Here is a 16163-nt window from a genome sequence, read left to right on the forward strand (position 1 = left end):
CTATTCATCAAGTACATATATACTCCAACTCTCAAGTATCATTTTTCCACAACTAAATTTTCAAGTGTCATTTTTCACCCATTGTGTGCATATAGAACTATACTTATCAAAAAAGTAGCATTTCACGTTCTTGAAATACACTTCATTATACTCATTGTGAACATCTAGCACTTAACTTATCAAGAAAGTATCATCTCAAGTACTTTAAAATCATCCCATTGTGATGCTCTGATGGCGCAATTTGCTCAGGCAGGATCCCGCACCTGAACAATGCTCTATATAATAAGCACAAAAAATATAATCCACAAAATAAATATGTCCATCTTGTATTCTATATTAAACCTTTTATATCTCAAATTCTAATCTATAAATCTTTATTTAAAGAAAGAAATAAAGTTAATAGGAAAAAAAAGGGAAATAAAGTAACTCAAAAATAAAATTAAAAAAAAAACCTCAGACTACAGACACGGAGAAAAAATAAATACAAATAAAAAATCCATAAAAATTAAATACTTTATTCTCTATTTATAATTGTAGAAAAATATGCAATTAACTAAGAAAAATCATTTTTTTTTGTCCTGAACCCACTTCACATCTAAGCTTCCAACCTTCGAACGCCATTCCCTTTCTCTGTATAAAAATCTAATTCCAGATTTCAAATAATCTTGTCTCGTCTGTCTTATTCGTAGCATTTCAGAGGCCAAACCTTTTGAGCCACATCACACACCCCTACTCAAATTCAGTATATAAATCCGTAATCGAAGGTGGGTTTTGCAAGCTCTTGTTTTCTCTCTTGATAGCTTCACAAGAGAAGTCATGGGTCGTCCTCCAAGTAATGGCGGGCCTGCGTTTCGCTTCATACCCACCGAGGTATCATCTTCTATTTCAAGTTTCTAGCTTTTTAAGTTTTTTTTCTTCCCCTTTACGTATGTACAATTACTACCATATTGTATATATGTATTTTGTTATTTACGTGCGAGGTTCCATTTTGTTGATTTTCTGTTTTTATGTGTATATTTGTGTCTTTGTGACGAATGCGGGATATTTAAATTTGGGTTTCTGTGTTGAATGATATGAATTGGGTTGGTTTGATACTAGGTTTATATGCTTTGATGTTATGGGGTTTTGAGTTTCTTTTACTGTTTGCTTTATTCAGTATCAATTTTTGGAAGATTTCCATGTCTGGCATTGTACTAATTTGTTGCTAGTTTGCGTAAACGGGGTCTAGTTTATTTCTTGAAATCCATGATCAAATCGAAATTAAACAGAATCTGATAACACTCGATCAGGAGTCGACAATAATTACAAATCCAGGTCCTGGCAATAAAAGAACACAAACGTAATTGATTTAAGTATGATCGAAAAGCCATATAGCAAAAAACCCTAAAAATGGAGTTCTCAATAAACTGTAAATAAGAGCTATGGTACCACCATACTTGTTTGTGTTGGATATTCAAAGCCACTTTATTTAACTTGCCTCATCATCTTGAGCTTTCAATATGATTTGTGATTTAGCATGATTTCGAGCCAAGGTTTTGAGTTTAAAATTTAAATCCGTGCTTCGTGAATGAATTGGTTGATTTTTTTCCTAACAAAAATTCAGGCTAAGCATAATGTCTCCTTTAACCTTTTCCTTATCCATCCATACCCATATAAGCTTATAAACAATTGTGGCAAACTATTTCGGTTAGCAACTCAGGCAATCAATTTGAGTGAGCAACCCGAGTGACCGATTCTGGCTAATCACCTCCCTCTCTTCATCTCTGCAAGGTCATTAAAATCATGTTTGAGTTACTTTCTTATATGGATTAATGCATAAAGTTGCTTCTTTTAAATAGAAAGTGGATATTCTTTCTTTTGCACCTCATCAGTGGGAATGAAATAGTTCATGTCATTTTGAACTCATTAACCCTAAACCAAGGTAAAAGGAGTTTTCTTCTTCAACACAAATCATTGGAGGCCCCTACAGGTATTATCGCAATCAATTTCAGTGTTTCTTGGACGCAGTGTTTATATTATAGCGTTGCTGAAATTCATTTGTCAATGAGATGGATGGTTAAAAACATTATGCAATATGGAAAATAAAGATTAGAAAGTTGAAGCAAAATAACCACTTTCTATGTTCAAAAAAAGAAAGCAGTTTTAACTAGCTTTTGATTTTCTAAAAGCAAAAAAAGAAAATCCTGTACTATCAAACTGGCTTTAGAGAGAGACGAGAAGAAATAGACGAGCCTAGTTTGTTGGGGCACAGACTTGTAAGAAAACAGAAACACAACATTCAAATTTTATGGACTTATTTTTAGCTACATGCTCCTATGATTAACCGTGATTGGTGAGATTAGTTCCCACCCTAATAAGGATGCCTAATTGACTTTTTGCAGAATGGAAAAAAAAATCTATTAGAGAATTTCATGCATATGAGTCATGAGAAAGGTTACGTCTATATATTTTGCCAGTAATGCCCCTTTTATGAGCATCAAATGATGCCTTGGTCATCAATGTGTTATCTTATTACTGCCATGTTTTAACTGTGGAAAATTGTTCAACAATGAAGAAAGGTGAAGGCATGTAAATGAACTGGTCCTTGTTCACTATACACGAATTGTTGTAATTTGTCACTTGTGTTTTCATTAGTAGCAACTTTTTTTTTATACAGTTGGTTCCTGTGTTATATCATTAGACTCCTCTGGTTTTTGTATATTATTAAAAGATACATTCATTTCTTGGTCTTCAGCAACATTCTCCTATGATTTACCTATGTCCATCTTTAGTTTCTTCTAGTTGATATCTTGGAACCATTATTGGTGAGATGAGTGGTTATGTCTCCATTTAAAGGTATAATGCCTCTTTTATGCCAATCAATGATGCCATGGTCATCGAACAAATATCTTATTAATGTCATGCTTTTAGGCTGTTGCATACACGTATCAACATATGAAATTTGTTCGCCAATCAAGAATTGTAAAGCATGCCAATAAATTTTTTCATGTTTAGTATGCAGGAATTTATTTTGATTTGTTTAATGGCCAGTAGTTCTATGGTTTTTAGTGTATGATATTATTGAACCAGCTCTTGTACCAATGAAGTAACTTCTCTTTTATTGGGAGGTTTTAGCTGTTTCTTTTATGGAGTAAAATTTTCTGTCTGCCAAGGTTGCGGAGATGGAAAATATTTTGCAAGAGCACCATAATGGTATACCTGCCCGGGAGGTTCTTGTGTCACTTGCAGAGAAGTTCAGGTTTGCTTGCTTGCATTCAAGAACTTGAGATATTGAATATGGTTGTTCTCCTTCTTAAGAATGTAATATCAGGGGGTATTTGTCTTTGACTGCAGTGCATCAGCAGAAAGAAAAGGCAAGATTGTAGTACAAATGAAGCAAGTAGGCCGATCTTTACTTCTTTCCTTCTCTCCCCCTATTCACTCCTTTCCTTTTTATGGTAGTATTCGTTGTCAATTAGAGCTTTTTTTATTTTGGAATTTCATTATAGGTTTGGAATTGGTTCCAAAATCGGCGTTATGCAGTTAGGGCGAAATCAAGCACAGCTCCTCTGAAATTAAATGTAACACCTATGTCTCGAGATGATTCCATTCCCGTGAGAACTGTTCCTCAATCTGTAGCAGCACTTATACCTGCACCTACACCTACGCCTGCCCCTGTTCCTGCAGGTAAAACAGAGTGCTATTAGTTGTTCGAAATCTTGAACATTTCTGTGGTTTTCCCCCTTAATTAATGAATAATGATGCACTTTTCGACTGAGCCTGGTAGCTTAAATTGAAGTTGCAAGATAGTCAGATATCCTTAGTATGATTTGGCATTGCATATTAGTACACATGCATACTAGCCAATTTATTTGACATTAGTTTTCAGATTCACATTGAGCGTCTGAGGCTATATTTCAATGCGTGAAATCTATACATGCATGTTAAATATAACAGAGTAGTATTTCTTAAGCATATATTGATAATTTGATATACATTTATGTGGTGTTCACAAATAAATTCCTATTGTTGTTTTTCTGATGTTGTATGCTGATAAGTGAATGAAATTGTACTTATGAAAAACTTTGGTAGATTACTAACATCATGGTATGTCGCAACTTCTTAAGATTAGGTTTCTGTCTTTCTTTTGTCATGGATAATGTCCCCTTTATTCTTCACTTTTTTGTTTGGTAAAAGGAGGTTCACATGATTTGTGTTATACTTATATGTTTGTATTTGCAAAGGAAGTCTATTGATCTAGGAAAATTCAGATAACAAAAAGGGGAGTTGTATGTGTGTATCAAATGCACATGATGCTAGGAAAGTTACTAGATGGAACTGCAAAGTTCAAATCTTAATCTTACAACTGAATTTGCAATAGAATGGATTTCTGTACTATTTAGGTAGGGTTTAGGGACACACCATGATTGGAACTTTAGCCCATCAATACTTTGTTACTCCATAATTGACTATAGTCTTGTCATATAACTGACTACTTATTGCAATTACTAAATCCCTATGAAGTTATAAGACATGCTTCGAGTTACTTCTACATATTAGTATATTACTGCAATAAAAAAAAATGCCTTAAGCTACTGTTTTCCTAATCTGTACAAAAACATTGTTCATCACGTGTGACAACTTATTGCTTTGCCCCTTGTTGTTTGCTGCACGAGTGTGCATTATGTTATGTTTCCCTCCTTCATTTCTTATGCAAGACCACCTTGCTTAGAAACAATTGCAATTCTGTCTGTGAGTGAAATGATTGCTGTCAAAGTGAGTACTCTGCCTTTTCTGATCGGTTCTTCGTGATGATTTGTCTTAGTAATGGTTGAGTCAGGAATACTGGACTTTCTGGGAAGCAATGCTGAAGGTCTAACTCTTAAAGTTAATTGCTTAGAAAAATAGTCAGCTTTTAAGGATTCCAATTGGTTCTGACTCAAAGTTTAGACAAACTCTTTGAGGGTCGATTGAAATAGGGGGTGAATGCATGAGAGGGGTTCTTAGGGTTGGGCGGGGGGTGAATAAGGGTGTTGGCGTAGGAGAAAACCTTTTGAGATATGGTTAGATAATAAAATGATGACATTTTATTTACATGTGACAGTATTCCATCAGTCTGTGTTCTTCAGAATGAATGCAGAAGATTTCAGTTTGGTGAGTAGGATAAGATTCACTCCGAGAAGGCACCACTGATTAGTAAGAATTTAGCAGAGCCTTTTGGTAGGTGGAAAAGTCATGGATCTTAAGCAATGTGACATAACAATTTATTCATGTCATAAAACATTAAACATACTGATAGAGTCGCGTCCATACACGCTCAGCACCCAAGGCCCAACTGACACCCACCCATATGGGCCAGCTGTACCCAAGGCCTCCCAGCCCATACTAGAAAACCTTGGGTACTAAGGGAGACCCATACCTCCCCCTATAAACAACACCTTAGCTCCCACATCTTCCGATGTGGGACAATCCTATCAATACCCTCCCCTTCAAGACCAACGCCCACGTTGGTCGAGCTCTATGGCCGGCCCCTCCGCAGGGCCCATTGCCCCCGTGGGTCGAGCACCATGGCCGGCCACTCCGCAGGTGCGGCTCCAAGTTGAAGGCACAACAAGATGGTACGCTCCGATACCATTGATAGAGTCGCGCCCATACACGCTCAGCACCCAAGGCCCAACTGACACCCACCCATATGGGTCAGCTGTACCCAAGGCCTCCCAGCCCATACTAGAAAACATTGGGTACTAAGGGAGGCCCATACCTCCCCCTATAAACAACATCTTAGCTCCCACATCTTCCGATGTGGGACAATCCTATCACATACACAATCATGTGAGGTTCTTACTTAATAATTCAAAAAAGGACAAAAAAAATACTAAAAGGTGGAATGATTAATGCGACGTAGAAGTGCTTTTCTCACATCATAGATTGGTATCTACGTACCTGGATTTTTTTTCTCTTTATTGAAGGAAACCAAGGGGGTGCCACTCAAGACAGTATGAGGAGAAGAAAATACGATAAATTAAGTTACAGAAAGATAGTCTTGAAAATTACAGATGCTACTACATATTGACACAAAAACATATAATCTTAGAGTATTAAGCCAGTCATCCAAACCACAGCTGGATTTTATTATTTTTCTGCTGTAATTTTTAAATTTATAACAAAAGAACACATCATTGTAAGCATTAGTTGAGGCCTTAGAGGCCATAGCCTTCTATTGATCACTAACCTTATTAAAGCATAGTCTTTTTTGGCCAAATGGGCCAACTTTGGAAGTAGCCTGATAACCAAAAGCAAAGCAACAGACAAGGCTCTGCAATCTTTTAATTAGGAGCATGCCACAGGAGTCTTGCATGTACACGCATGTGACTGTCATGGATGAAGCCTATAAAGTTGGGTGGTATGTGAATTTTTTTCTTGGATAAACCAGATATTATACCCATGTCCCTTGGCTCTGATAGAGCATAAAGCAGTTTAAATGATTTACCATGATGCATGTTACCCATATCAGATTTTGGATGCTTCTGTTGCTTGTCTGACCTAACAGCTTTTTTTATGACCAACTTCAAACGTCAACCTGCGAATGGCTTATTGTTATTACAAGATTTGTTGAGGCTTGAAATATGTTACCCTGAACATCATCCTAGATAAAAATAACGTTGCTTCTTTATATTATACTTCAAGATGGATTAAGCCCGTGTTTTTTATTCAGTTCCACCTGCTGTAAGGGGGGTTTCAGAAAATTCCTATACTATGGAGTTTGAGGCTAAATCTGGAAGAGATGGTGCATGGTGAGTAGCTTTTGCTGAATAGGTTAGGGGTTTTCGTTTTGAATAATACTTGAGACCCCCAAAAGACCCCCATTTAATGTGGAGTGTTGGATGTGAAGTGGACTCTACAAATGTGTTTTTAATCAATGGCTATTTTAATGCCACATAGATTTGGGGGACTTTTAAGGGTCATATTTTGGGGGTCTCTAGCATTGTCCTTTCGTTTTACGCTTAACAGGAATGTATATACATACACTCATTATGGGTGAGAAAGTGATCAGTAACCATCATCTTGCATTCTGTTCTCAGGTACGATGTCGCTGCATTTCTAGCTCATAGATACTTGGAGATGGGTGATCATGTAATACTTCTACATTTTTTCATTTTGTATATTGATAATGTTAGGAAATTTGGACTGGGGGTAAGCCCATGTTACATGGGCCTAAAACAGGCTTTTTAGACACGAATGGATGGTGGCCCATCTTAACTTGAAAGCTATAACTCAAGAGTTTGGGTCCAACCACATGCCCGATGTGGGATTTGTATTGGGCTCCAAGTCTCCAATAGATACTATTCGTTGAAAGGAGATTTTGATTTCATACACCCAGTGTCATAAACAGACGTATTTGTTTTTTTTTTCTTTCTTCATGCTTTCCTTCCATCCTTTTGCTTTTCTATATTGTATTTTTGAGCAGATAATAATCGTTGAAATATACTTTGAAACTGATTTTTAATCATCTTGGGATTAACTAAGGCATTCTAAGCTGGTTTAACCTGCTTAATATCAAAAGATAGTATGAATCTCGGGGAATATGATTTGTTAATGGTATTTACCTTTATTGTTGAAAAAGGAAATAAAGTTGTTCAGTTGTAGTTATGCTGCTTTGACTTTCTACTTGTTTGTTTTTTATATCTTATTTTTCAAATCTTTTGACCAATTTCAGGAAGTAGAAGTTCGGTTTGCTGGCTTTGGGCCTGAGGAAGATGAGTGGGTAAATATTCACAAGCATGTCAGGCAACGTTCTCTTCCATGTGAAGCATCAGAATGTGTGGCAGTTCTTCCTGGGGATCTCCTACTCTGTTTTCAGGTAAACATTTAGAATATCACATTTATTGAAAAGTTTTCTCTTTGCTGGAACTCTTTTATTCAGTGTTCCTTAAAATTTTAGGAAGGCAAAGATCAGGCTCTTTACTTTGATGCTCATGTACTTGATGCCCAAAGACGGAGGCATGATGTCAGAGGTTGTCGCTGTAGGTTTCTTGTGAAATACGTTCATGATCAGGCTGAGGTACAAACTTGCTTCTCTTACATGATAATTTAGAATAATGTACTCTAATTATGACATTTATTGCTTTAAGTTAGCAGTTTATGGAAACGAGTTTTTTCGTGATCGTTTGCATTTGTCTATCAATGGTAGAAGTGCTTTGCGTATTTGTGATTTTTATTTTCCCGTCAGCAGTGATTTTGAATGCTAGATCATGCATAATCTTTTAGTTACCTCATCCTGTGATGGCCCCCGACCTTAAGGAAGAAAGCAATTTTTAAAATCTCTTAAAAGGTCGTGGTAATAACTGGTCGTGGTAATAATTGTTGTGATGGCTCAAGCTCCATTTCTACTGCATTTGCTTGAGCGTTCTTTTGTATAGCAATAAAGGAATATCTCTTGGAGAATGAACCTACAGATATCTTGGACCTTAATAATGGCAGGCTTGGAGATATTGGTTCTCCCTCTCAAGTGGTGGAGTTTGCATAAGATGGCTTGGAATTCCTGTTTAAGCATTGAGATATACATTTTGAACCACGGGACATATTACATAATCGATTACACTTTCATATATTAATGCTGGAGATGTGTAAACTCATAAAGGATTTCCTTTACAACATTATTGGTTTAATGAAAATTGAGGGTTTGTTTGTTTTCCATGCGTTTTCTCTTGTCACTTTCCGGAAAACATGTTTGATTGCAATTTTAGAAAACACGAAAAAGGGGAATCACCTGGCGACCGAAAATTAAAAAAAAAAAATTCTTGAAATAGAAAATGATACACTTTCAGTATAAGGTCACATGTTCAATTTCTGAAAACAACCTGTGTTTACATCTTACTTGTTCTTGACCCCGCCATCTGCGGAAGCTGTGCACGGGAGTTATTTACCTTTTATATTCTTGTAGTGTGCGTTTAGTTGGTGCTGTTGTTGTGACAATTTTGGGTGTTCTGTGTTGTTAGACTTGATGTTCTCCGACATTTTCCTTTTGTTTTCAATTCATCATTCAGGAAATTGTACCACTAAGAAAGATTTGCCGCCGGCCTGAAACTGATTATAGGCTACAACAACTTCATGCTATGAATAACTCAGCAACCGCTGACCTGCTTAAAGGTGGCATGGATCCCTCTATAGCCAGTGCCCCTAGGTTCATCGGTTCATCTACTGAAATGTTTCCAAAGCCATACATAGCAGATCAATCCATGACGACACCATCTCAACAGACCCCAGTTGTCTCTGCAAGTGCCGAAACTGTTATGACTGTCAATCTGGGAAACAACTATACTCCTGGTGATTCTATCGTGAAGATCGTCGGAACTGCACCTATTTTCGTATCTGGTGAAAACATGCAGGCAGTATAACAGAAGGTGATTGATTGAACCCTTTTTGTTATAATTTGTTTTTCTTATTGTGTAGGGAAGGATGAACAAACTTAGCTGGTAAGGGTATATCGCAGCCAGCATTTTGAGTAGGGGATTTTTCCATATTTTTTGGTGCAAGAAAGGCATAGATATGAAACTCAAATGCTTTGAAAGTAATCCCTCTGTTGGCCATCGTCATTATAGTACTCACGGTGCCTTTCTAATGAACCACATTGTTACTTAATTTCTGTTTAATCTCTCATTAACATTTTAAGGAGTCATATATGTTTGGAAAATTAGACTCATGATCTTCTTTTACAGAAATATCACACGACAATAGAGAAAATCGAAATAGAAAAGTGCAACAATCTCAACACAAGAATATACGTGGAAACTTTCAGGAAAAAAAATCACGGGTGTTGTCAAGACAACAAAAAGAAACTTTACTATATGAAAATTTTATATAATCATATTCTTAGTGACTTTTATACACAAGAATACTCAAAAGGCCAAAAGATTATCATGAGTCTTAATCCAGCCTAGAATCTCTCACCAAGAAACTTAGGCAAAACCAGAGAGATATACCACAAAGTTTTCCCCATTTGCTCTCTCTCAATGCACACAGCTCTTTGATTTCTCTCTACCAAAAACACTAATAAACCACTAGTATTTATAGTAGTATAAAATCTTCAAGTTTAATTCTACCTAGGAGTTTCGTCAAAACTAGGACTCTTAGTAGCATTAAAACTGTTCTAGAATTGCTCCAGCCCATCAACTGTCCCGACGGCTCCTCGAGCTATATCCGAACAGTTATGCTTTTCTCCCTCCACTGTAGCTGTTTTTAGGGTTGTTATGATACCGGTAAATATCGATTTACCATACCATTATCGACACATTGGTTACCGATTTTTCGCATAGAGTGGTATACCGTTACCAATTATACGGTATGGTAAATTTACCGACATAATTGGTACCGATAACCGGTGTGAGCTTTCAACCCATCGGTATTTACCGTTACCGACATATATATGCAATACTTATTTTTTATTTTTATATATTTCATATTTTCCCAACGATGTTGAATGCGTCTTGATTTTGAATCAATGATATATGGGTATCAGCATGAAAATCAATCCATGTGATTATAGTTTTGATTAGTTTTGCCTTTTGCTGGTTCTAATTTGTCTAGAATGGATTTGAACTCCATTGAAGCATTAACAGATATAGGAGAATGAATTGATTGCCAAAGTACATGTCTGCAGATGCTAACTCTTCAGGGAAACCAGGCGATGTAGATCTATCAATAGAGAATTGAAAGGAGGTGGATACCGGAGCTGATGTACACATATCGACACAAGTAGGAGATGTAGATCTCTTATGCATATGGTTGAAGAAAGTAGGAGATCGGTAAACTTACTGATTATCGACTATCAATACCGATTAAACGGTATACCGATCGACGATTTACCGATGTTAATGGTAACGGTAACGGATATGAATTTTGCGGTACCGATATAATCGGGAACGGTAACGGTAATCCATGTTTGGTAACGGTTACCGTTACCGTTATCGTAACAGCCCTAGCTGTTTTTGCACCAGCCGTCCGGACGGTTAAACACCTACCTAGATTTTTCAGTCTTGAACACCAACTTTTTGATCAAAATTCAACAATGTATTGATATGTTTGAGCATATACTATTCTGAAACCACAAACAAACTTCTTGAGGAAACTTATCGAGTCAACCCTGTTTGATGAAACAAGCTAGCTCGCAAGTAGTAGGAAACATTGTTCATTTGCTGCCTATTAAGGAAAAGTCTTACATCGCAAAAAATAAAATTTTAATGGACATGTTATAAATCCAAAAATTCATTTGACTTATTAAGACGCGTTTTAAAGCTGTAAACTATGAGATGGGTTGAGCTTAAAAAACAGACAATATCTTACAATAATAATCAAATTCATGCTAAAGAGTCCATCGGTATTTCCTAACACTACTTGAACTTGACCTCTCTGTCCATCTAACTTACCCTATCATATATTGGACCACCTAACATCCATTACATACATGTCTTTGATTAAAAGCTTCAAATCAATCCCCACTTTTTTGGTAGGTATTAAAATTGGCTTTACCTGATTTTGGGCCTCATTTTAAAAAAAACCATAACTTTTATTTTGTCTGCTTCTAGTTCTGATGTGGGGAAATCACGACAATAGAGAAAATCGAAATAGAAAAGTACAACAATCTCAACACAAGAATATACATTGAAAATTCCAGGAAAAAAAAATCATGACTATTGTCAAAAGACAATCAAGAGAAACTTCATTATATGAAAATTTTGTATAACCATATTCTTAGTGACTTCTATACACAATAATACCCAAGAGCCCAAAAGATATCATGAGCCTCAATCCAGTCTATATCTCTAACACCAAGAAACCTAGAATCTCTCACCAAGAAACCTAGGCAAAACCCGAAAGATATACCACAAAGTTTTCCCCATTTGCTCTCTCTCAATGCAAACAACCCTTTGATTTCTATCTACCAAAAATACTAATAAACCACTAGTATTTATAGTAGTACAAAATCTTCAAGTTTATTTCTACCTAGGAGTTTCGTCAAAGTTAGACTCTTAGTAGCATTAAAACTGTTCCAGAATTGCTCTGCCCATCAACTGTCCCGACGGCTCCTTGAGCTGTCCGAACAGTTATGCTTTTCTGGTTCCATTGTAGCTGTTTTTGCATCAGTCGTCCAGACGGTTTAACACCTGCCTAGATTTTTCAATCTTTAACACCAACTTTTTGATCAAAATTCAACAATATATTGATATGTTTGAGCATATACCATTCTCGAACCACAAACAAGCTTGTTGATGAAACTTATTGAGTCAACCCTGTTTGATGAAACAAGCTAGCTCGCAAGTAGTAGGAAACATTGTTCATTTGTTGCCTATTAAGGAAAAGTCTTACATCGCAAAAATAAAATTTTAATGAACATGTTATAAATCCAAAAATTCGTTTTGACTTATTAAGACGCGTTTTAAAGCCGTGAACTATGAGATGAGTTGAGCTTAAAAAACAGACAATATCTTACAATAATAATCAAGTTCATGCTAAAGAGTCCATCGGTATTTCCTTACACTACTCGAACTTGACCCCCCTCTCCATCTAACTTACCCTAGCATATATTGGGCCACCTAACATGCATTACATACATGTCTTTGATTAAAAGCTTCAAATCAATCCCCACTTTTTTGGTAGGTATTAAAGTTGGCTTTACCTGATTTTGGGCCTCATTTTAAAAAAACCGTGACTTTTATTTTGTCTGCTTCTGGTTATGTCTTATGATGTGGGGAAATCTTTGGTCAAAGCCCTTACTTTCACGTTTCAAGCAAAAACCCTTGACTGCCCTCATTATTTTGGTCAATAAATTACACTTGTCTTGTGGGCAGGTACTTGCTGGGCAGTGGCCACAATATAATAAACCCATTGACCCAATTAAAGCAAGCCACGTGACAAAGATTAGTGCAACAGAACTTTATTGGTAATTTCATCAAATCATGTTAAAAGACCTTTTGACGTGGCAGTAAGGGATAGGCCGAATGTATTGTATTTGTTTTGTTGTTTGTAGGAGATATGGAAGTAGTGGTCTCGTGGCTCACGCGCCTTTTGAGTTGGGTTTCTCTTATCTATGTTGGGGCATGGTACTTTGCTGTACTGCTGGTCTTATTATTGTCTCTGCTAACGAGGCTTTTGTTTCATGCCTACTCTCCCTTCCATGCGCGTGCAAATAGGATATTATTATGCCTAGTTAATATTCTAAGAAACTCTTTCTAAATACTAAATAAATAGTATCAATTTTGTAAGTCCAATTCAATTTTAGTTATTTTCAAGAAAAAAAAAATCAATTTGAGTCTCTTAGCAAGAAATATTCAGAAAAACCTAATTTGGCTATTTTTTAAATAATCGAGAATGACACTATATAAATCTATTTTTTGGACATCCGATAAGAGTTTAAGGACCATTATGATAAGTTGAACCAAAATCTAACATGTGGCTATAAGATTATTGCTTCTAGTGGTAATTGGCTTAGGACCTTCCGAAATCATACTTTTGATCTCTGGATTTACCACTAAATTAACACTCGAGTGATTTAATTTGATCATCCCAATGTGAAGAAAATAAGATTTCAACAATAATTGAAAATTTTTTATTGAAAAAATACTTGTTTGGCTATAAAATAAAAGTATTAGTGAATACTCGCTCACTTGTAATTATTAATCGATCGTAGGCCTCTTCAGTATCCGATATAACTGATCTGACCACCCAACACGATATTTAAAACATTGATTTTTGCATAAATTTTTTCTTATATTTAGATCAGTTTGTTCTCTCTAATAAGGGTGTGTTTGGAAATGATTTTGGTTTTTTGCTTTCAAAAACTGATTTTAAGATTAGATTTTGAAAACAATTTTAAGAAATAACGATGAAAACAAAATTCATTTGGTAGAGGATTCTACACGGAGAAATAGGAAATATGAAAGAGAAAACAGAAAAGAATTTTACAAAACTTCAAATAACAGTTTTGGTTTTTTGGTTTTTAAAAACCAAAAATAGTTTTCAATTTTACAAAACAGTTTCTAAAAACACTCACCCAAACGAATTTTCAAAAACAGAAAACAGTTTTGAAAACTATAACCAAACAGACCCTAAATATCAATTTAGGTTTTGGTTTTTTGGTTTTTAAAAACCAAAAATAGTTTTCAATTTTACAAAACAGTTTCTAAAAACACTCACCCAAACGAATTTTCAAAAACAGAAAACAGTTTTGAAAATTGTAACCAAACAGACCCTAAATATCAATTTAAGTTTACGGATAATTATTAAAGTTACCCTTCTTTCTAAATATCGGTATAAGTTTACGGATAATTATTAAAATTTATTTTTTTTTGTATGGGGATAATTATTAAAGTTACCGAGTCTACGTTATCTCTTAATAAAAATTTAAATAAAATAAAATTTTAATTCAAATTAAAAGAATTTTCTTATGGAAAGTGAAAGGAAAAAACAAGTAAAAGGAAGAATCTTTGGAGTTGGAAAATGAGCACACGAAGTTCGAGGCGCGTAAGGACCCAAGTGAAACTTTAGATGCCAAATCATCATTTGGTTCATAAATAACAACGGGCACTGCGGTCACGTGCACCCTTGGATTCTTCTTACCACTCCTCGTCCTTATCGAGCCATGGGGTCCCACCATGTGAACTTGAACTTTTCCATACTAATTTCGACTCTGCCATTTTGTCTTTTAGCTAAACCGAAACGGCCCCGTTGTGTGCTTAATTATAAGAAAGAAAAATAAAAAAAAATGGAGTAAGAAAGTCTGTTTGGACACACGGATGGTGATTGATATTCCCCATGACAGAGTCATCCTCGTCCTGTTACTTTCACATGATCTGGCCACGTGGATTGCTGCTGTCTGACTGACTGGCTGGAATGTAATGAAACCGCTGCAAATGAATCATAGAAATCAATATCCGATTAGCTGTTTGGGCCGTCGGATTATCTCAGCGGATGCCATAACGTGTGGTTAGATATGCGGTATCATCATCAATCTACATCCTATGGGTAACAGTAAGGATAAACATATTCGTATAATAATATATTCATATGGTTAGATATGGCTGGCTTGGTTGCGTGAAGAAGATAGGTCGTCGTGGAAGGGGTAGAAAGGAGGAGAAGGGTTCTGGTGGGATTGACTGAGGAGGTGGACGTAACTTCGAGAGAGAGAGAGAGGACTGGGTAAGGTGGAGAGGCGTAATACGCGCGAAGAGTTGAATTTTTTTGGACTCAAATCTCAACCATTAATGAGATCGGACGGCTGAGATTAGAGTTCGTAAAATAGAGTTAGCATAAGAGAGAAACCGTCGGTAATGTGATTAGTAAAAATAAAATATTAAAAATAAATAAAACGTCATTAATATGACTACAATTATTAATTCAATACAAGGATTACCAATCGAAGAAAATGAGAAATCCATCAAGCACTTAAGAAATTCACTTATGAATAGTAAACCATGGGTGCATTATTTAGTTCCACATTCTATCAACCATATAAAATATCAATTTAATAAACCAAACTTGTCTTGCCTTCAAAACAATATTGTGGGATTAGTGATTGTTTGTTTAGAGCAATCATTCACTCTTAACCGATTTTCTACTTTACCTATTCAAATATTTTTTTTTGAAAATTTACATCATCGTGACTCAACAAAATTTTTATCAGAGTTTCCATTATCATCTTTACATTATTAAATATTAATTTTTTATTTTGTTATTAATTCTTTATATTATATAATTTCAAATAAAAATGAAATACATACTCAGTTACAAGCTGATTCCGTAGAGCATTTGCGGAACATCATAATAATGCTTAGAACATGTTGTTGTTTGAAGTTTGAATTATTTATTTTCTCGTTTTATTTAATTAGTGCGTGTAATTTCTTAAATTTTAATTTATTTTTTGTTTATCTCATGATTACAAATTGAATAATTTAGTTTCACGAATAAGTCCAATCTGGTAAAATATAAATGTATCAAAAAAATTTATAAAGTTAAAAGTTTGGGGGTAAAGAAAAAAGAAAAAGTTTGTAGGGAAAAAAAAGAAAGATAAAGTTTGGTGAAAAAATGTTGCGTGTTGCGGGAGATAGTTGTATTCTCTTTTAGTTTTTCCTTTTCTTTCTCAAAAGGAAATCCACCTTTTTTCTTTCACTTTTCAACACCACTTATGT

At 35.4% G+C, this 16163-nt stretch overlaps 1 protein-coding gene across 3 annotated transcripts; it reads left to right on the forward strand.

Annotated features, from left to right (window-relative positions):
• Positions 1 to 583: 583 nt before the first annotated feature.
• Positions 584 to 9621, forward strand: LOC119985107 (protein SAWADEE HOMEODOMAIN HOMOLOG 2-like). Of its 3 annotated transcripts, none has more exons than XM_038829279.1 (9): positions 584 to 870; positions 3108 to 3238; positions 3334 to 3379; positions 3489 to 3666; positions 6695 to 6773; positions 7062 to 7113; positions 7697 to 7840; positions 7922 to 8041; positions 9027 to 9621. In XM_038829279.1, the coding sequence occupies exons 2-9, from the start codon at positions 3162 to 3164 to the stop codon at positions 9375 to 9377; spliced, it is 1047 nt and encodes a 348-aa protein (XP_038685207.1). In that variant the 5' UTR covers positions 584 to 870; positions 3108 to 3161; the 3' UTR covers positions 9378 to 9621. The 3 variants fall into 3 exon arrangements, with proteins under 3 accessions (XP_038685207.1, XP_038685208.1, XP_038685206.1); XM_038829280.1 differs by having other exon boundaries at positions 3115 to 3238; XM_038829278.1 differs by having other exon boundaries at positions 3153 to 3238.
• Positions 9622 to 16163: the final 6542 nt, after the last annotated feature.

The sequence above is a fragment of the Tripterygium wilfordii genome, chromosome 19, assembly GCF_013401445.1.
Source record: "Tripterygium wilfordii isolate XIE 37 chromosome 19, ASM1340144v1, whole genome shotgun sequence".
In the NCBI taxonomy this organism is placed as follows: Eukaryota; Viridiplantae; Streptophyta; class Magnoliopsida; order Celastrales; family Celastraceae; genus Tripterygium; species Tripterygium wilfordii.